The following is a 21,557-nucleotide window of genomic DNA, read 5'->3' as shown; positions in this document are numbered from 1 at the left end:
CTTAAATTCTTAAATTCTTTAATTCTTAAATTCTTAAATTCTTAAATTCTTAAATTCTTAAATTCTTAAATTCTTAAATTCTTAAATTCTTAAATTCTTAAATTCTTAAATTCTTAAATTCTGAAATTCTTAAATTCTGAAATTTATACATTCTTAAATTTTTAAATTCTTAAATTCTTAAATTCTTAAATTCTTAAATTCTTAAATTCTTAAATTCTTAAATTCTTAAATTCTTAAATTCTTAAATTCTTAAATTCTTAAATTCTTAAATTCTTAAATTCTTAAATTCTTAAATTCTTAAATTCTTAAATTCTTAAATTCTTAAATTCTTAAATTCTTAAATTCTTAAATTCTTAAATTCTTAAATTCTTAAATTCTTAAATTCTTAAATTCTTAAATTCTTAAATTCTTAAATTCTTAAATTCTTAAATTCTTAAATTCTTAAATTCTTAAATTCTTAAATTCTTAAATTCTTAAATTCTTAAATTCTTAAATTCTTAAATTCTTAAATTCTTAAATTCTTAAATTCTTAAATTCTTAAATTCTTAAATTCTTAAATTCTTAAATTCTTAAATTCTTAAATTCTTAAATTCTTAAATTCTTAAATTCTTAAATTCTTAAATTCTTAAATTCTTAAATTCTTAAATTCTTAAATTCTTAAATTCTTAAATTCTTAAATTCTTAAATTCTTAAATTCTTAAATTCTTAAATTCTTAAATTCTTAAATTCTTAAATTCTTAAATTCTTAAATTCTTAAATTCTTAAATTCTGAAATTCTTAAATTCTGAAATTTATACATTCTTAAATTTTTAAATTCTTAAATTCTTAAATTCTTAAATTCTTAAATTCTTAAATTCTTAAATTCTTAAATTCTTAAATTCTTAAATTCTTAAATTCTTAAATTCTTAAATTCTTAAATTCTTAAATTCTTAAATTCTTAAATTCTTAAATTCTTAAATTCTTAAATTCTTAAATTCTTAAATTCTTAAATTCTTAAATTCTTAAATTCTTAAATTCTTAAATTCTTAAATTCTTAAATTCTTAAATTCTTAAATTCTTAAATTCTTAAATTCTTAAATTCTTAAATTCTTAAATTCTTAAATTCTTAAATTCTTAAATTCTTAAATTCTTAAATTCTTAAATTCTTAAATTCTTAAATTCTTAAATTCTTAAATTCTTAAATTCTTAAATTCTTAAATTCTTAAATTCTTAAATTCTTAAATTCTTAAATTCTTAAATTCTTAAATTCTTAAATTCTTAAATTCTTAAATTCTTAAATTCTTAAATTCTTAAATTCTTAAATTCTTAAATTCTTAAATTCTTAAATTCTTAAATTCTTAAATTCTTAAATTCTTAAATTCTTAAATTCTTAAATTCTTAAATTCTTAAATTCTTAAATTCTTAAATTCTTAAATTCTTAAATTCTTAAATTCTTAAATTCTTAAATTCTTAAATTCTTAAATTCTTAAATTCTTAAATTCTTAAATTCTTAAATTCTTAAATTCTTAAATTCTTAAATTCTTAAATTCTTAAATTCTTAAATTCTTAAATTCTTAAATTCTTAAATTCTTAAATTCTTAAATTCTTAAATTCTTAAATTCTTAAATTCTTAAATTCTTAAATTCTTAAATTCTTAAATTCTTAAATTCTTAAATTCTTAAATTCTTAAATTCTTAAATTCTTAAATTCTTAAATTCTTAAATTCTTAAATTCTTAAATTCTTAAATTCTTAAATTCTTAAATTCTTAAATTCTTAAATTCTTAAATTCTTAAATTCTTAAATTCTTAAATTCTGAAATTCTTAAATTCTTAAATTCTTAAATTCTTAAATTTTTAAATTCTTAAATTCTTAAATTCTTAAATTCTTAAATTCTTAAATTCTTAAATTCTTAAATTCTTAAATTCTTAAATTCTTAAATTCTTAAATTTAAATTCTTAAATTCTTAAATTCTTAAATTCTTAAATTCTTAAATTCTTAAATTCTTAAATTCTTAAATTCTTAAATTCTTAAATTCTTAAATTCTTAAATTCTTAAATTCTTAAATTCTTAAATTCTTAAATTCTTAAATTCTTAAATTCTTAAATTCTTAAATTCTTAAATTCTTAAATTCTTAAATTCTTAAATTCTTAAATTCTTAAATTCTTAAATTCTTAAATTCTTAAATTCTTAAATTCTTAAATTCTTAAATTCTTAAATTCTTAAATTCTTAAATTCTTAAATTCTTAAATTCTTAAATTCTTAAATTCTTAAATTCTTAAATTCTTAAATTCTTAAATTCTTAAATTCTTAAATTCTTAAATTCTTAAATTCTTAAATTCTTAAATTCTTAAATTCTTAAATTCTTAAATTCTTAAATTCTTAAATTCTTAAATTCTTAAATTCTTAAATTCTTAAATTCTTAAATTCTTAAATTCTTAAATTCTTAAATTCTTAAATTCTTAAATTCTTAAATTCTTAAATTCTTAAATTCTTAAATTCTTAAATTCTTAAATTCTTAAATTCTTAAATTCTTAAATTCTTAAATTCTTAAATTCTTAAATTCTTAAATTCTTAAATTCTTAAATTCTTAAATTCTTAAATTCTTAAATTCTTAAATTCTTAAATTCTTAAATTCTTAAATTCTTAAATTCTTAAATTCTTAAATTCTTAAATTCTTAAATTCTTAAATTCTTAAATTCTTAAATTCTTAAATTCTTAAATTCTTAAATTCTTAAATTCTTAAATTCTTAAATTCTTAAATTCTTAAATTCTTAAATTCTTAAATTCTTAAATTCTTAAATTCTTAAATTCTTAAATTCTTAAATTCTTAAATTCTTAAATTCTTAAATTCTTAAATTCTTAAATTCTTAAATTCTTAAATTCTTAAATTCTTAAATTCTTAAATTCTTAAATTCTTAAATTCTTAAATTCTTAAATTCTTAAATTCTAAATTCTTAAATTCTTAAATTCTTAAATTCTTAAATTCTTAAATTCTTAAATTCTTAAATTCTTAAATTCTTAAATTCTTAAATTCTTAAATTCTTAAATTCTTAAATTCTTAAATTCTTAAATTCTTAAATTCTTAAATTCTTAAATTCTTAAATTCTTAAATTCTTAAATTCTTAAATTCTTAAATTCTTAAATTCTTAAATTCTTAAATTCTTAAATTCTTAAATTCTTAAATTCTTAAATTCTTAAATTCTTAAATTCTTAAATTCTTAAATTCTTAAATTCTTAAATTCTTAAATTCTTAAATTCTTAAATTCTTAAATTCTTAAATTCTTAAATTCTTAAATTCTTAAATTCTAAAATTCTTAAATTCTTAAATTCTTAAATTCTTAAATTCTTAAATTCTTAAATTCTTAAATTCTTAAATTCTTAAATTCTTAAATTCTTAAATTCTTAAATTCTTAAATTCTTAAATTCTTAAATTCTTAAATTCTGAAATTCTTAAATTCTGAAATTTATACATTCTTAAATTTTTAAATTCTTAAATTCTTAAATTCTTAAATTCTTAAATTCTTAAATTCTTAAATTCTTAAATTCTTAAATTCTGAAATTCTTAAATTCTGAAATTTATACATTCTTAAATTCTTAAATTCTTAAATTCTTAAATTCTTAAATTCTTAAATTCTTAAATTCTTAAATTCTTAAATTCTTAAATTCTTAAATTCTTAAATTCTTAAATTCTTAAATTCTTAAATTCTTAAATTCTTAAATTCTTAAATTCTTAAATTCTTAAATTCTTAAATTCTTAAATTCTTAAATTCTTAAATTCTTAAATTCTTAAATTCTTAAATTCTTAAATTCTTAAATTCTTAAATTCTTAAATTCTTAAATTCTTAAATTCTTAAATTCTTAAATTCTTAAATTCTTAAATTCTTAAATTCTTAAATTCTTAAATTCTTAAATTCTTAAATTCTTAAATTCTTAAATTCTTAAATTCTTAAATTCTTAAATTCTTAAATTCTTAAATTCTTAAATTCTTAAATTCTTAAATTCTTAAATTCTTAAATTCTTAAATTCTTAAATTCTTAAATTCTTAAATTCTTAAATTCTTAAATTCTTAAATTCTTAAATTCTTAAATTCTTAAATTCTTAAATTCTTAAATTCTTAAATTCTTAAATTCTTAAATTCTTAAATTCTTAAATTCTTAAATTCTTAAATTCTTAAATTCTTAAATTCTTAAATTCTTAAATTCTTAAATTCTTAAATTCTTAAATTCTTAAATTCTTAAATTCTTAAATTCTTAAATTCTTAAATTCTTAAATTCTTAAATTCTTAAATTCTTAAATTCTTAAATTCTTAAATTCTTAAATTCTTAAATTCTTAAATTCTTAAATTCTTAAATTCTTAAATTCTTAAATTCTTAAATTCTTAAATTCTTAAATTCTTAAATTCTTAAATTCTTAAATTCTTAAATTCTTAAATTCTTAAATTCTTAAATTCTTAAATTCTTAAATTCTTAAATTCTTAAATTCTTAAATTCTTAAATTCTTAAATTCTTAAATTCTTAAATTCTTAAATTCTTAAATTCTTAAATTCTTAAATTCTTAAATTCTTAAATTCTTAAATTCTTAAATTCTTAAATTCTTAAATTCTTAAATTCTTAAATTCTTAAATTCTTAAATTCTTAAATTCTTAAATTCTTAAATTCTTAAATTCTTAAATTCTTAAATTCTTAAATTCTTAAATTCTTAAATTCTTAAATTCTTAAATTCTTAAATTCTTAAATTCTTAAATTCTTAAATTCTTAAATTCTTAAATTCTTAAATTCTTAAATTCTTAAATTCTTAAATTCTTAAATTCTTAAATTCTTAAATTCTTAAATTCTTAAATTCTTAAATTCTTAAATTCTTAAATTCTTAAATTCTTAAATTCTTAAATTCTTAAATTCTTAAATTCTTAAATTCTTAAATTCTTAAATTCTTAAATTCTTAAATTCTTAAATTCTTAAATTCTTAAATTCTTAAATTCTTAAATTCTTAAATTCTTAAATTCTTAAATTCTTAAATTCTTAAATTCTTAAATTCTTAAATTCTTAAATTCTTAAATTCTTAAATTCTTAAATTCTTAAATTCTTAAATTCTTAAATTCTTAAATTCTTAAATTCTTAAATTCTTAAATTCTTAAATTCTTAAATTCTTAAATTCTTAAATTCTTAAATTCTTAAATTCTTAAATTCTTAAATTCTTAAATTCTTAAATTCTTAAATTCTTAAATTCTTAAATTCTTAAATTCTTAAATTCTTAAATTCTTAAATTCTTAAATTCTTAAATTCTTAAATTCTTAAATTCTTAAATTCTTAAATTCTTAAATTCTTAAATTCTTAAATTCTTAAATTCTTAAATTCTTAAATTCTTAAATTCTTAAATTCTTAAATTCTTAAATTCTTAAATTCTTAAATTCTTAAATTCTTAAATTCTTAAATTCTTAAATTCTTAAATTCTTAAATTCTTAAATTCTTAAATTCTTAAATTCTTAAATTCTTAAATTCTTAAATTCTTAAATTCTTAAATTCTTAAATTCTTAAATTCTTAAATTCTTAAATTCTTAAATTCTTAAATTCTTAAATTCTTAAATTCTTAAATTCTTAAATTCTTAAATTCTTAAATTCTTAAATTCTTAAATTCTTAAATTCTTAAATTCTTAAATTCTTAAATTCTTAAATTCTTAAATTCTTAAATTCTTAAATTCTTAAATTCTTAAATTCTTAAATTCTTAAATTCTTAAATTCTTAAATTCTTAAATTCTTAAATTCTTAAATTCTTAAATTCTTAAATTCTTAAATTCTTAAATTCTTAAATTCTTAAATTCTTAAATTCTTAAATTCTTAAATTCTTAAATTCTTAAATTCTTAAATTCTTAAATTCTTAAATTCTTAAATTCTTAAATTCTGAAATTTATACATTCTTAAATTTTTAAATTCTTAAATTCTTAAATTCTTAAATTCTTAAATTCTTAAATTCTTAAATTCTTAAATTCTTAAATTCTTAAATTCTGAAATTCTTAAATTCTGAAATTTATACATTCTTAAATTCTTAAATTCTTAAATTCTTAAATTCTTAAATTCTTAAATTCTTAAATTCTTAAATTCTTAAATTCTTAAATTCTTAAATTCTTAAATTCTTAAATTCTTAAATTCTTAAATTCTTAAATTCTTAAATTCTTAAATTCTTAAATTCTTAAATTCTTAAATTCTTAAATTCTTAAATTCTTAAATTCTTAAATTCTTAAATTCTTAAATTCTTAAATTCTTAAATTCTTAAATTCTTAAATTCTTAAATTCTTAAATTCTTAAATTCTTAAATTCTTAAATTCTTAAATTCTTAAATTCTTAAATTCTTAAATTCTTAAATTCTTAAATTCTTAAATTCTTAAATTCTTAAATTCTTAAATTCTTAAATTCTTAAATTCTTAAATTCTTAAATTCTTAAATTCTTAAATTCTTAAATTCTTAAATTCTTAAATTCTTAAATTCTTAAATTCTTAAATTCTTAAATTCTTAAATTCTTAAATTCTTAAATTCTTAAATTCTTAAATTCTTAAATTCTTAAATTCTGAAATTCTGAAATTTATACATTCTTAAATTCTTAAATTCTTAAATTCTTAAATTCTTAAATTCTTAAATTCTTAAGTTCTTAAATTCTTAAATTCTTAAATTCTTAAATTCTTAAATTCTTAAATTCTTAAATTCTTAAATTCTTAAATTCTTAAATTCTTAAATTCTTAAATTCTTAAATTCTTAAATTCTTAAATTCTTAAATTCTTAAATTCTTAAATTCTTAAATTCTTAAATTCTTAAATTCTTAAATTCTTAAATTCTTAAATTCTTAAATTCTTAAATTCTTAAATTCTTAAATTCTTAAATTCTTAAATTCTTAAATTCTTAAATTCTTAAATTCTTAAATTCTTAAATTCTTAAATTCTTAAATTCTTAAATTCTTAAATTCTTAAATTCTTAAATTCTTAAATTCTTAAATTCTTAAATTCTTAAATTCTTAAATTCTTAAATTCTTAAATTCTTAAATTCTTAAATTCTTAAATTCTTAAATTCTTAAATTCTTAAATTCTTAAATTCTTAAATTCTTAAATTCTTAAATTCTTAAATTCTTAAATTCTTAAATTCTTAAATTCTTAAATTCTTAAATTCTTAAAAATTCTTCAAGTTCTTAATTTTAGGTTTTTGGAATTGTTGTCTGAAAAGGACCGTTTTGTTCAAAATTATGATCCGCAAAGCGCTGAAGATGTAAAGCATATTTTTTTTTTTCATTTTTCTGGTGGTGCTGCTTGCTCAACAGAGCAGTGATGACTGAAGCACGGATCGAGCACCATCCGTCACCGGACAGCTTGGATTTTTTTGCTTTTTGTGCTCTCCCTGGTTTTTCCGGCGACTTGAAAACTACAAAAAAAAATCTTGTTCGTACTTACCAACAGCTCGCACTTGATCCTGCCGCCGTTGCTCAGCTGCACCGTGCTAGCGTCCGCTCCGTCGCGCATTAAACTGCACGACTCCATCCTGGCACCGTACCGAATCTCCACGCTCTTGACCGTTTCCAGCTGCCGGTACACACTGGCCAGCAGCACGTCGTTTTCCACAATCCAGGAAATGTTCTCCGCCAGATCGTCGTAGTTGAACGTGATCTGCGCATCGGAACACGCGTCCCATACCTGCATCTTCAGCACCGGTTTGACCCGGGTCGCCTCAATCTGGGGCCACGCACCGATCGCCTTCATCAACCGGTGCGTTCCCTTGCTGATGGCCGACACCCGGTTGCTGTAGGTGGCCGTCGAGGGCTGCTTAAAACCCGGGGCGGCCTCCAGCAGCAGGATACGTCGGTCCGAGAGGCGCGGGTTTTTGCCTGGAAGGAAAATTATAGCATCATTCCGCCATTATGGCAAATTTGACGTTTGTTGAGTGTTATGGCATTCCGGAAAACTTCCTACCAAGTGCACAGGCCAGTGTCGTGCCAACCATTCCGCCGCCGGCGATCACAATATCAAAGTGTTCCGCCGGATTTTCACCGGCACTTTCCGTAGCCGCGACCGCGCTCAAACAGCGCCACTGGACCGGCACCAGAAACGGCTTCCGGAGCACACTCCGCGATAAACTACCGACTAGCGACGTCATATTTTGTCGCGGCACCACTTTTCGATCCGAAATGAATACCGGAATCTGGAAAATCACGATTTGCACAGATCACCGCACAGATGTTTCGCAATATTTGTCAACAGTAAACAAAAAATGAAGGTTTTTTGTTTTGATTTGTGTCCGGTCGGCGTGTTTCACTTCCCTCGTGGGATTGGCCGATTTCGTCGAAAATTATTTTGTAAAAATTGTGAAACAAAAAGGTTTGTTTGAATATCTAGATTAAATTTATAATTTTTTTAGTGCTTTATCTGGCTTTATCTCTGTTTTGAAGTTTAATTCTAGAGTCTTAAAAAAAGTTCCTTAACATATCAGTAACAACATTTCAAAAGGGCGAAACCTACGATCCTGTCGTTTCGGGAAAATCAACATTCAAAATTTTGCAATTGGGTACTAAAGCCCTATGTAAATTTTTATATACAACGGTAAAAAACACGATTAAAAACCATTTCTGATCACTTTTTTTCATTTTAATGCAAAATTTTTTTTTGACTAGACAACATTTTTTTGATGGATCAACTATGGTCCCCTTGGAACAAGCTTTCAAGTAGGAGCTTTTCTGTCAAGAAGGACCGCGAGGTTAATTTTTCAAAATTGATTTATAAATCCTTTTTAAACTCTTTGTGGTCGTACAAAGGGTCATTGTACTTAGAAAAATAAGCTTTATCGCTGTAAACAATAATATCAGCAATCTAAGCTTCATTTTAGGACCCAATTCCGATGAATTCCTATTTCCACAAAAAAGCATGAAAACCATCATTTTTTTCAAAACGTAATAGAAAATAGCAATAATTTCATCATAGAGAGCAATTTGAAATTAATTAAGGTGTTTTTGCTTTTTAAAATTGAGAAAAACAAATTACCGTAATCTGGGGTGAATCGGGACTACAGTCTGAATAGGGACAGCAGTTTCTAGAGCACTTAAAGCTTTTAAATTTGGAAATGGATGTACACATTTTGTTGACCTGAGTCTGTTCTAACCGAAACCAACCTGAAAAATCAAAATATTGTGCTCCAACATGGTTAAAACTGCTGTCCCAATTCGCCCCATGTGTCCCGATTGACCCCAGTTTACGGTACGCCTTTTTGAAGAGCGTGACTCCATTTTCGCCCCACCGTATTCGCCACCCACTCAACCAAAACAACGGTTTAGCCCGTCAGGTTACGCCACAAAGCAAAAGTAAACAACAGATTCGCCCTTTTGGATTTTGTTCACTTTTCGGGTTTTTAAAGAAAAAAGTGGTGAAACAACTATTTTATCATTGTGAAACGTTACAGTCAGTGATAATACCACAGACAAACAGACGTGAATCTTAGTTGATTTTTTCAAAAAATCCATCGTCCCCACAAGAAAATTCAAAATTGGGCTGCACACTAGCGCGATCTGCAGTCCTGTTGCGGAAACCTCGTCGTTTCAATAAACCACTATAAGAGTGTACCCTCTTCCCCTTATCCGATTAAGCGTGTACAAAAGAAAAATGACGTTTGTATGTTGTTTATGTAATGAAACATTGTTATGTTCGAGGGTAAGTTTTTTTTTGAATCAGACAAATTATCGGGAAAAATGCTGCCAAAGTTCCACGCGATGGCGTCAAAGAATGCAAATTAAACAGTTGCTGCACCAGAAACATTGCATTGTGGTATCCTCTTTCGTACGGCGTTCCGCAGCAGATTCCACTCCGTGGTCCGGAACAGACATGAACCATCATTTGTACAGGGTGACAAAGGCAGGTCAAAAGGCCTTGGCTAAAGTGAACAAGGAGGAGCTAGGAAAGAAAACTTTTGTGTTTATTTTAAACGGAGTGGCGAAATTAACGAGAATCTCAATAGGAATATTTTGCTTTCGCAGTTGATGATGCAAAAAACAACAACGTGGATTCAAAAATCTCCCAAAATAACAGTTCTTTTAGTTTATCAAAAACTCCTGTATCATTTCATAGCAAATTTGAATCAAATTTGATCAAAACGATGTTCTTATGCAATTTTTCCTTTGATTTTCACAAAACCTCGTGCTTTTTGTTCTGCTGCAACAGCAATCAAGCGGCATAAACAGAAATATCCCGCGCTCACACACACAACCAATCAATTCAAGAAACGTCAAAGTGTACGGTGGCGACATCATTCTTGATCGTGTCTCGTTGCGGTACTATGGCATCCATGTTTTTGCTTGTTTGAATTTGAATTGACCGTTTTCGTTGGCGATGGAATAGAAAAGAGTTTCATGTCTGTTTGTCTGTGATAATACAGTGATATTTGCAACCTCAGTGATAAAAAATTGGTCTAGAAAGCCTTCATAAGGAGTCCGGTTCAGGCCAAGACTCGTTGAGCTAGGATACACCGTAAGTAGCAAGTTGGTTTGACGATGTGGTCTATATTGAAGTGTCGTTCCTTGGAGTGTCCCCACCGGAAGTGGGAGAAATGGCACCTGACGACTAGGCCACCCCGCGACACCATCCTGCCTTCTCAATCTTTGCTTAGCTTCAATGGTTACGGATGCGATGATTTTGTACGGCATTCCTCCTAAACCTCCCTACACTAACTTTTTGTCCTGCAACTGCTCGACCCAGAATCCCCGTATGTCCCAAGAACCGGTAAATTATGGACCTTCATATCTAGATTGTGAATCCAGACCAGATCCGATACTACAATAATTGAAATTAAAAAGTTATGTATTTAGGATCATACAAATCTGTGTTTGTTGTGGAATTGTGGTCAGAGACATTAAAAACATACATTTTGATCCATTTTGAGGATTGTCAGGTTAAAATTCACTAAATTATAACGAAAATTTAATGTTTCTAAATATACGTCGGAACTTGCAGAAAACACTACATTCGCCCCTCGTGATTGGATGAAAACACAAGGGCGAAAACTCAAATTGGTTTGTTTTGATTCATGTTGTTGATTAGCCCTTTTGTTTTTTGCTTGTAAAACTACGTATTTTCGGAATTTTGTGATGATGGAGGGTGTTTTAGAATCAGTTTTGTTCGCTTTATATGATTCTGACAAAAACTCAGTTTGTTTACATCTGAGGGTTTCGCCCTATTGAAAAGTTGTTACAGATATGAAAGGCAATAGCTTATCCAGGTTTTTAAGCGAAGATGGCGTTCGAATGTTGAACGTCCGAAATGTCAAAATCGCGCAGTAACACCAACATTAGAAAAAAAAATGCGGCTGTCATGTCATATGGCACACTTTTTTTGTAATGTTGGTACCACTGCGTGATTCTGTCATTTCGGGCGTTCACCATTCGAACACCATTTTCGCTTAAAAAGCTGGATAGGTCTTGTTATAGGTCCTTTAAAAAAAACACTCGAAATGTTAAAGTGTAAACAAAGAGTTCATCCTGCTCGTTGCTAATGTAAACAATGTTTTGCTTGCACGTTTGCTTGATTTTAAATTGATTAAATTTGATTCGTTTCGATTTTTTGTCACAGTCTATTCTGCCATTTGAAAATTCGACCAAATCAAACAAGCCCATCTTTGTCAAAACAAACAGCTGTCAAAATTACTCTCAAATCAGACAAAAAGACAAAAACAACGTGAGAATCGTGAAAATTTAAAGTGTTTTTTAGAATAATTTCCAAATAGTGAAAAAATGGAGATATTCCAAACAATTTGCCGCATCTGCGAGTCCCAGGAGAACCTGTGCGATCTGACGAACAAGCTGAACTTGGCCGTCGCGGACAAGCTCGCCTCGCTCACCACAATTCGGGTAAGTTTTGTTACCTTCAATCCTTCTGCCTGGGAAGAGTGTTGACCGTAACTTTAACGCGTTCATCCGCCAGATCCAGGACGACGATCCGCTGCCCCGGTGCATCTGCGTCCAGTGCGTCAACACGCTGAACGTGGCGTACGAATTTCTGCTGCGCTGCGAAGCTGCCGAGCAGCGGCTGCAGGACCAGATTCGGGCCCACTTGAAGTTGGAAGGGAGCGTGGAGGGGGAATTGGTGGTGGAAGAGGAGGAGGAGGACGGCGGGACCGTCGAGTACGTGATGGAGATTCGGGATGATGTGGGTCTGCCGGAGGAGGAGGAGGAGGAGCAGGGAGATGGATTGATTGTGGAGGCGCAGGATCAGGATTTGGAAGGGGAGGCACCGCTTGGAGAGGTGATCGGGATCATTGAGGAGCAGAAGGTGGAGGGGAGTGAGGTTGAGAGCGGGGTGGACGTGCTATACAGTGCGGTTCCGGTGAAGTACGCCATTGAGGAGTATCTGGAGGAGCAAGAAGTTCAGGAGGACGACATTTGCTTCGAGCAGGAAGACGAAGAAGGGAGTTTGGAGGAGCCGAAGGTCGAACGGAACGCCCACGACAAGCGGTTCCACTGCGAAACGTGCGAGGCCAGCTTCGAGAAGTGCACGGAACTGTATCAGCACGTGAAAACCCACGGCAAGGAGCGGTACAAATGCCGAGAGTGCGACCGGTGGTTCTCCCGGCGGGCTCACCTCCAAAGTCACGAAGTCATTCACACCGGCGAGCGTAACTTCTCCTGCCAGAACTGTCCCAACTCGTACAAGAGCAGTCGGAACCTGCGCCGACACATAAAGAGTGTCCACCTGGGCGAGCGCCGGTTCGTGTGCGATCTGTGCGGGAAGGAGTTTTCGCAAAAAACGGTCCTCGAAGCGCACCACTCGACCCACATCCAGGAGCGCAATTACTCGTGCGAGACGTGCTGCAAGCGGTTCAAGTCCAACAAGCTGCTCAAACTGCACGCTGTACGGCACACGCGGCCGGAGCAGCAAAGGAATGACCGGAAGCCCAAGACGCTGGTGCCGGCCGAGTGCGACGTGTGCCACAAAATGTACACGAATCTGCGCAGCCACAAGCAGGTCCACTCGGAAGCGAAGATCTTGTGCACGTTCTGCGGGAAGAACTTCAAGATTATGGCGCATTTGAAGGTGAGGTTTCGTTGTGGGGTTGTAATTGTAGTTGTATCATTTCAGGAAGGTCAGTACATCACGGCACGAACGAGTTTCAACACTTCAATACTCGCTTCAAGTCATCGTTTCCAGAACCATTTTAAAACATATTAACAGATCATCGAATGATGGCTACAACCAACCGCCGTAAAACCCAAGTGCAGAGAGCTCCAGATGCGATCCTATCCGAACGCCGACCCTTTTTTCGGGGAACCAAAGATTGGAAACTAGGGACGTGGAACTGCAGATCTCTCAACTTCGATGGGAGCGACCGCATTCTTTCCAACGAACATTGGGTGGTATTCAGTCAACGACATAAAGTGCCGGTTGAGAATCAAGGGCCGACTCTTCAATCTGAGCATCAGTAACGTGCATAGTCCGCTCATGGAAAGCAATGGTGATGACATCGTATCCAAAACACGACGTCAAGATTGTCATCGGCGACTTAAACGCTCAAGTTGGCCAGGAGAAGGAGTTTAGATCGGTTGCTGGGAAGTTCAACGCCCACCAGCAGACGAACAAGAACGACTCATCGATTCCGCTATCTCTCGAAACATGACCATACGTAGTACCTTCTTCCAGCACAGCCCCCTTTACAAGTACACCTAGAGATCCCCAAACGTCACGGAGGCACAAATCGACCATGTTCTCATCGATGGTCGGCACTTCTCGGAAATCGACGTCAGAACCGTATGGCGGACATCGGCTCTGACCACTACCTGGTGGTGGCAGAGCTGCGCCAATGGACCATGAGATCGCTTCCCAATTCGCGCGGGAACTCGAAACTGCGTTGCCAGACGAGGGTGAGTTCGGCGAAGCCCTTCTGGAGACCTGCTGGAGCCCTATGAAATTTCCACCAATTTGGGAGCCGAGAAGGCAGCTGCATAACACCCGTCGGAACAAAGAGTCGTACAAACAGTTGCGCAGACAGCAAACCCATGACGAGAGTACCAGATCCCAACGCACCGCCTGTTCATCGATCTCAAAGCCGCGTACGATTCGATCGATCACGAAGAGCTATGGAAAATCATGACGGAGAATGGCTTTCCCGGGAAGCTGACCAGAATGGTGAAATCAACGATGGATGTTGCATGATCCTGCGTGAAGATCTCGGGTCCGATCCAAGCAAATGCCTCTGTTTCAACATTGGCAATGGCCTCTGTTTTAACACTGGGCTTCAACATTCGGGCACAATTATCAGCCGGTTCAGCCAGTTCATCTGCTATCCAACGACATTGTCGGCAGAACGTTCGAGGAGGTGGCTAGGAAGTACACTGGATTGAAGGTGAAGGTGGCGAAGACGAAGTATCTGCTGGCAGAAGAAACCGAGTCCCTTAGGGCTCGCATAGGACCGAGCGTGACGATCGACGGGGAAGAGTTACAAGTTGTGGAGGAGATAGTGTACCTTGAATCGTTAGTTACGTTGGACAACAACTGCAGCAGGGAGTTTTGGAGGAGTATCATTACCGGTTGTCGTGCTTACTATAGACTCCACAAGACCTTAAGGTCTGGTTACCTTTTCCGGCGTACAAAGTGCACCATGTACGAAAAGCTGATAGAACCGGTCGTTTTCTATGGACCCGAGAAGGACCTGTAAACGCTTGAGTTGTTCTTTTGCGGCTTGCGTGAGAACAATGTATGGAGGAGAAGAAACCACGAGCTGACGCAACTCTACGACAAGCCAAGCATTCGGAAACTCACCAAGGCTGGCCGAGTCCAGTGCGCGCTAACAGAACCAGACAATCTATCCGGTGAAGTTGGTGTCTAATTCAGAGCCGGTTGGAAGCAGCCCAGGACCGAGTAAGAAGGCAACGCATCTGGTGACAGCTCATGACCCGGGGATTGAAGAAGAAGAAAATTAGTTGTACATCATCTTGATGACGACCTTACAGATCAAGAAATACCTACAATTTGTGCAAAGTTCAAACCATTTTCCACCCCTTCCAGGTCCACCTGCGCAGTCACACCAAAGAGCAACCCTACGAGTGCCAACAGTGCAACAAAAAGTTCGGCTACGAATCATCGCTCAAAACCCACCTTCTAGTCCACAGCGACTCCCGGCCCTTCAAGTGCGAACAGTGCGACCAGTCGTTCCGCCAGCTGAACCACCTCAAGGGCCACAAGTTCCTGCACAGCGGCGAGAAGCCCTTCTCGTGCGTAGTCTGCAAGAAGGCGTTCGCACTGCGCGGTAATTTGACCATCCACATGCGCATCCACGGCGACCCGTCCCCGTACCAGTGCCGGCTGTGCGGCGAGGCCAAGCGGTTGAACGACTCGAACGCGCTCAAGCGCCACCTGAAGGCGCATCCGGGCGCGAAGCTGGTCAAGGCGGGCGAGCTGACGGTCATTGTGGACGAGGAGGGGGAGGCGGGTGAGGAGCGAGAGGAGGGAGGTCAGGAGCATGGGGCCGGGCCGATCGAGATCGAGATGTTGCTGCTGGAGGGGGTGCGGGACGGCGTGGACGACGGGGAGGGGCTGTTGTTGGCAAGTTGAGAGGAAACATTGGGTGGAAAGAGAATTTGTGACTTGGTTTGTTATGGATCCGAAAGTTCTTTATTATCTGGTATGGTCTTACAGCGATTTAAGATTCTAGATTTCCGGTGCTTTTGGTTGCTCAGGGTCCAGCATGCTGTCCAGGTCATCGTCAGCTTCTTTCTCGCTGGAGTTACAATCTCCCTCCAGCGTTGATGTTTGGATGTCCTGGTGGACTTTGTTCATATGTCTGGTCAGTTGACGTTTTTGGGTATAGCTAGAGGGACAGTGCTGACAGTTGAACTTTTTTGGGCCACCGTGAGTGGCCTCATGTTTGTGTAGGAGTATCTGATACCGGAACTCTAAACCGCACGTTTCGCAAACGTAGGTAAGCCTTGGCGCCTTGTGGGTGCTCGCATGTGTCTTGTACGTGCTGTAATCGGTGAACACCTCGGCACAGCGTGTACACTTCCAGGAGAACGGGTTCTGGTGGCCGTACTCGTGGAATTGTAGCGCTTCCTGTGTCGACAACTGTTTCGGACATTGCGAACACTTGTACTTCTGTTTCTCTTCGGTACTCCCCTGACGGCTTCGATGGATGTACAGTCCAAGATCGGAACTAAAGGTCTGGTAGCAGATATTGCACTGGTTGGGATTCTCCTTATCCACCTGACCCTTGTGCGGCAGATGGACCTGGTCCGAGTGCAACCGGAGGTCTTCCTCCGTGTCGAACGTTAGTTCACAACCGCAGCAAGTTTTCGTGGAAGCATGCTCGTTGAAATAATGCCTGGTGACCTGTTTCTGGGTGAAGAAATGTTCACCACAAGTCCTACAGCGGAACAATGTCTTGGGCGTCTCTTTGTGTGACTCCAGATATCGTTTTTCCATAAACCGGAAGCAGATGTCGCAAACATCTCTGTCCTTTGTAGCTTTCGGTGGGTTTATCACCGCATGCTCTCTCTTGCTATGTTCAAGTATTTCTTCAACGCTGTCGAAGAGCTTATGGCATCCGCAGCAACGTTTTTTGGTGTTTGGAATTTCTTCGAAAACATCCGCTAACATTGATTTGTCCTGCTGAGAATTGGAAGATTCCTCTTCGAGATCTAGCAACTCCGCCTCTGCTTCCTCATCGTAATCGATCTGCTCCCCATGATTCTCCTCGTACATCATCTCCCTACAATACTCAAAAAAGTTCATCACCGAGTCCACCAAACAACGACCCCCGCTACTCACCCCAGCGCGGGCTCCTCCACCTCCATCTTCCAGACCGCACCGAGCTCGAACGTCCCTTCCGGTTCCATCACCACCGCAGCCTCCAGCATTTCGCGCAGCTGCCGGTCCGACTGCTGGCACAGCACCCGCACCCGATAGGCCATTTCCACGTCCATCTGACATTGGAAGCAGCACCACGCCGACAGGCCGGTCTCGTCCGCGCGCACCGCGATGTCCCCGACGAGGGCCACCACCTCGGCGAGGCTGTACCCGTCGGCGACGCGACACTCGAACAGGTTCGAGGACGCTTCCGGCGCGGTCAAAACCGTGCAGATGCGGCACACCTCGGACCGGTCCGTTTCGTGGGTGGACATTGCTAGCTTGGGATGTAAACAAACAGTTCAACCGGCTCAACTTTCTGTTATAGAGTTATCTACGTGCGCATGTATTGCGTGTACGTACACGAAAAAGATTGAGGTTAAATTTTGTCCGACCAGCAAAATCAAATGGTGCGCTAGTGTGTGTTCGCGAAACGTCATAAAGCTCTATTCAGACGGTTGACGTTTGTGTTGTGACAGTCAAACAAACGCTTATCGTTTTTATCGTTGCGTTGTGACAGTTTGTCTTTACAAATTGATGAAAACAAACCAAATTTCGTCCAGCAAACAACAAGACCAGTCGACTGTCGCAGGTATGGAACGATCCTTAGCATGAAAAAAACACGGACCCGAATCGGAACATGGAATGTACTGAAAACGCTGAACAAATCTGTTGCAGCCGCCCAATGTCCACGCCGGTAATTTGCCGCGTCTGCACGGCACCGACGCCGCCGGACGCCTCCTGGAACCTGTTCGAGTGCCAGGCGGCCGACGGCTACAGTCTCGCCCAGCTGGTCGCCCTCGTCGGCGACATCGAAGTGCGTCCGGACGAGGCGGACCTTTCGGCGTGGTGCTGCGTCCAATGTCAGCTGGACGTGGGAGCGGCGTACCGGGTGCGGGTGCTCTGCCAGGAGTCGGACCGGAAGCTGCGGGAAATGCTGGAGGCGGCGGTCGTTGAAACCAGTTCGGTTTGCCAGATTGAGGAGGATGAAAAGGAGGAATCTTCCACCTTGCAGCACACGGATGCGTTCGAAGAGATTCCAAACACCAAACAACGCTGCTGCGGGTGCCACCAGCTCTTCGACACCGTTGAGGAACTTGTCGCGCATAGCACGGAGCGATACGCGGTTGCCGAAACGCCAATGGCTACAAAGGACAGAGAGGTTTGCGACGTGTGCTACAGGTTGGTGGGCAAGCGGTACATGGAGCTACACAAGCAGTCACCCAAGACGCTGTTCCGCTGCAAGGCTTGTGGTGAGCTGTTTCTCGCCAAGCGGCATGTCACCAGGCATGCGAAAGTTTGCAGCTCCGGTCAGGTGCATTCGCCTCCGAGCACCGAAGAGAACGCGACATTCAAGTGTTCGCAGTGTCGGAAGACGTTTAGAACTCAGAAATCGCTACGTGCCCATGAGTACATTCATCATAATTCGTTTTCCCAAAAGTGTACACGCTGTGCTGAGGTTTTCACCGATTTCAACGAGTACAGGACACATTTGAATAGTCACCGGAAGAATAAACATGATGTTCCAATAAGGCACCAGTGCCATCATTGCCCGACTAGCTTTAATCACAAGAGTAGCATGGCTAGACATGTGAAGAAATACCACTTGGAGAATTCAGCATCCGCAGAGAACCACCCCAGCCGAACCGAGGATATCGAGGAAGGTGACGATACGTTTGAAGAGTATGTTGTATTGAAGATCGAGGTTGAAGAAGCTACGGTAGAACCGGAAGTTGCCCCAGCATCTACAGGAAGTCGAACCGAGGTTACCGAGAGTGGTGAAGATACGATTGAAGGGAATGTTGTCTTGAAGATCGAGGTCGAAGATCCGGTAGAAACACAAGAGTCTCCCGAGGAAGACGAAGATATGTTTAAAGAAGATGATGTCTGCAAGAACGAGGTTGAAGATCCGGCAAAACCACAAGAGACTCCCGAGGAAGACGAAGATACGTTAGATGCAGTCTGGGAGATCAAGGATGGAAGAAAGGTTGATGTTGTAGAAAGCGAGAATGACGACGACGACGACGACGAAGAGGCCGAATCTTCAGCAGTGGACGACTCACCAGCTCATGAATCGGAACTTTTCCAGGAAATCAAGGCGGTTGCCCAGCGCCGCTGCTGCTCTTGCCTGCTCATCTTCCCCAACGAATCAAGCCTGCTTGAGCACGCTGAACAAGTACATAAAGTTGACGATCCTCCGAAGGAGGACGCAGTCAACAACAAACTGTGCAATGTCTGCTACAAGTTGATCAACAAAACGAATTACGTCCGGCACGGTAGGCTCCCGAAGACACTATTTCGTTGCACAGCTTGCGATGATCTTTTCTTCTCCAAAAAACTCGTCCTAAAACACTACAGATGGGATCATTACAGCCCGCGGAAATGTTGCACCTGCAAACAAAAATTCAAAACCGTAGAAGCCCTTCGCCAGCATTCCAACGAGGTCCACCTCCCAAAAAAGCGCAAACCAGACAAGAACCGCCCGTACAGCTGCAACCTGTGCTACAAAACGTTCAAGAACAAAGGCAGTCGAGACAATCATCGATCGCGAGCGTTCAACTACTTCAGCTGTTCAAAGTGCAGGAAAAGCTTCAGCTTGCTGCGGCAACTCCGGCTGCACGAGGAGACCCACGCGGACCCAACCGTCAACGTCTGCCCGTACTGCGCGAAAGCATTCGACGATCGTATCAAGTGCGAACGGCACGTTCGGGACGTTCACGAGCAGTCACGGCACCACTGCGAGCCGTGCGGCAAGGCGTACAAGTGCCGGAAGACGCTGATCCGGCACAATATTGTCGAGCATGGCATTCCGGGGCCGTACGCGTGCGATCGCTGTCCGGTGAGCTTTGCGCTGGCAGGGGAAGTCAAGGATCACCGGCGGAAGTTCCATCCGGATGGGGTGGGTTCAAGTGAGGACCAGGCGATGGAGATGGAAGAGGAAGGTGAAGCTAGCTGGGAGTGCAAGTTGGAGGTTGAAGAGCCGAAATTGGGTGGATTTGAAGAAAGTGAGGAGGAGGAGGAAGACGATGGAGCGAAGGCATGAGCTTTGTGGGGAAGTTGATAGGCGTAGACTTAGCGTAATCGAATAAATTATTTATTTTGAAATGCTTTCTAGCTTGTTTTATGCTAGTTTGATAACTCAAATTTTCTTTAAAAACACACACATATTAAATCACACAAAAGGGCAAAGTAGTTAGTAGACATAACCGGAATTGCACAAGCAAGAAAGGAATAGGAAAAGAGAGAATCAGAAAACATGTGCCATCGTGTCACCCGGCTGTTTGAGAGTTGAGTTCGGTATTCTTTCCTAGCAACCTCTTGTGTGTCAACTAACGGTCGCATAAAAAGCAGTATTGTAATTATTTTAGAAATTTTATATTTATCCAAAATATTTTTAATATTTTGGATCTGAAATTTCTAAAATAATTGCAATACTGTTTTTTATGCGACCGTTAGTTGACACACAAGAAGTTGCTAGGAATTAAGTAATTTTAATTTTTTTCATAAATTTCAAACACTAAGATATCAAATTTGATTTTTTGGAATTAAAAAACAAACAGTAATATTTAAAATTGGCGATACAATCCAGACTCTATCATCCGAAGTTTCGATTATCCGAAGGTTTGTATGAGACTTCGGATAATCGAATCACGAAAAAAAAGTTATTTTTCGTTATTTTCTTTTTCTTGTTTTTATCATCAAATTCGAGTTCTGCAACCCCATTTTCGTCAAATTTGAATAGTTGATTGCTTCATCACCGCCATTTTGGCCGCCATCTTGAATTTGAAAATTCTAAATCATTTTAGCGTACTTAAGGGGCCATACTTGAGCTTGACAATCTTAACCCTCTACTGACCATTTTTTTGATTTTTTTTTAATTTGCCCGTGTTCAGGAGGTCATTTTGAGCAACTTTTGTTCTACAAAAAACTTTACTTCTCTTGTTTTATGTTTTTATTTTTTTTTATTTTTCGTATTTTATACTACCAAAAACAAACATAATATAATTAAGAAAAAAGCTAATCTTAATTATGTATGTTTGTTTTTGGCCAAAACTACCACCTAATATAATTACATTTTGCCTATCTATTTTTTTTTTTCACATTTGTACAGTCACTTTTTAAAATTTTTGCTTGTTTTTCACATTTTCTGAATGGAACCACCTTGGGAACCACCATCATTTAAATAGAGCTATCTAAGCCCGATCTCACGCACACTAGCTTACCATTTGTTTTTGCTGGCGGGTACAAATTTTAACCTAAAAATTCTTCATGTACGTACACGCAATACATGCGCACGTAGATAACTCTATTGTAAAAAAAGCGTAGAGACATACACTCAAAATCAGAAGTATCCCTCAAAAGGGTACTTTCAATCCTCAAAAAGGATACTTTCTATCCTTTTCATAAGTTCACCCGGCGTCACCCTTTTAAAAGGGTATGTCAAAATCAGTACATTTTCGATACCCTTTTAAAGGGTGACGACGGGTGAACTTGAAAAAAGGATACTTTTTACTTTGAGTGTAGTCTAGGACACTTCAAAAATTACTGCATACATCTTATTACTGAAAATATATAACATCTTTGTAAAAACACAGCCATAGTTGACCCCTAAAAAATGACATTTTTTAAAACATTTGCAAAGTCACAGTTGAAACATTATTTTTTGGCGATTTTTAAGATCGAAGCCCGTCTAAAGGCAGGGTTAGGTCGTAGAGGGTTGAATAA

At 35.4% G+C, this 21,557-nt stretch overlaps 4 protein-coding genes across 4 annotated transcripts in view; 2 read left to right on the top strand and 2 right to left on the bottom strand.

Moving 5' to 3' along the window:
- The window catches only part of LOC120413715 (ubiquinone biosynthesis monooxygenase COQ6, mitochondrial), a 44,158-nt gene extending 35,941 nt beyond the window's left edge, over positions 1–8,217 (bottom strand). The window contains exons 1-2 of the mRNA XM_039574638.2: positions 7,929–8,217; positions 7,413–7,843 (exon numbers count right to left, since the gene is read on the bottom strand). Coding sequence (XP_039430572.1) covers positions 7,413–7,843; positions 7,929–8,112 — 615 coding nt within the window. The 5' untranslated portion in view covers positions 8,113–8,217. The remainder of the gene's footprint in view (positions 1–7,412; positions 7,844–7,928) is intronic.
- Positions 8,218–11,630: 3,413 nt separating this feature from the next.
- On the top strand, positions 11,631–15,567 carry LOC120413724 (gastrula zinc finger protein XlCGF57.1-like). Its single transcript, XM_039574651.2, has 3 exons — positions 11,631–11,845; positions 11,919–13,028; positions 14,997–15,567. The coding sequence occupies exons 1-3, from the start codon at positions 11,729–11,731 to the stop codon at positions 15,540–15,542; spliced, it is 1,773 nt and encodes a 590-aa protein (XP_039430585.1). The 5' UTR covers positions 11,631–11,728; the 3' UTR covers positions 15,543–15,567.
- A 6-nt stretch (positions 15,568–15,573) lies between these two features.
- Positions 15,574–17,152, bottom strand: LOC120413726 (zinc finger protein ZFP2-like). Its single transcript, XM_039574652.2, has 2 exons — positions 16,755–17,152; positions 15,574–16,695 (listed from the first exon to the last, which is right to left on the bottom strand). Exons 1-2 carry the CDS (start codon positions 17,105–17,107, stop codon positions 15,639–15,641), a joined length of 1,410 nt encoding a protein of 469 aa, XP_039430586.1. The 5' UTR covers positions 17,108–17,152; the 3' UTR covers positions 15,574–15,638.
- A 201-nt stretch (positions 17,153–17,353) lies between these two features.
- On the top strand, positions 17,354–19,946 carry LOC120413742 (zinc finger protein 197-like). The gene is made up of 2 exons (XM_039574667.2): positions 17,354–17,424; positions 17,511–19,946. The coding sequence occupies exon 2, from the start codon at positions 17,518–17,520 to the stop codon at positions 19,873–19,875; it is 2,358 nt and encodes a 785-aa protein (XP_039430601.1). The 5' UTR covers positions 17,354–17,424; positions 17,511–17,517; the 3' UTR covers positions 19,876–19,946.
- The last annotated feature ends 1,611 nt before the right edge of the window (positions 19,947–21,557 follow it).

This window comes from Culex pipiens, chromosome 1 (genome assembly GCF_016801865.2).
Source record: "Culex pipiens pallens isolate TS chromosome 1, TS_CPP_V2, whole genome shotgun sequence".
NCBI lineage: Eukaryota > Metazoa > Arthropoda > Insecta > Diptera > Culicidae > Culex > Culex pipiens.
The sequence above is the reverse complement of the archived record's forward strand: the minus strand, read 5'-3'. Positions and strand labels throughout refer to the sequence as shown.

Coding starts and splice junctions, on each gene's coding strand:
- LOC120413742 (XM_039574667.2), top strand. CDS start 17,518: ATGTCCACGCCGGTAATTTGCCGCGTCTGCACGGCACCGACGCCGCCG.
- LOC120413724 (XM_039574651.2), top strand. CDS start 11,729: ATGGAGATATTCCAAACAATTTGCCGCATCTGCGAGTCCCAGGAGAAC. Junction 11,846..11,918: donor CCTCGCTCACCACAATTCGG/GTAAGTTTTGTT, acceptor TTCATCCGCCAG/ATCCAGGACGACGATCCGCT. Junction 13,029..14,996: donor AGATTATGGCGCATTTGAAG/GTGAGGTTTCGT, acceptor CACCCCTTCCAG/GTCCACCTGCGCAGTCACAC.
- LOC120413726 (XM_039574652.2), bottom strand. CDS start 17,107: ATGTCCACCCACGAAACGGACCGGTCCGAGGTGTGCCGCATCTGCACG. Junction 16,696..16,754: donor GTGGAGGAGCCCGCGCTGGG/GTGAGTAGCGGG, acceptor TGAGTATTGTAG/GGAGATGATGTACGAGGAGA.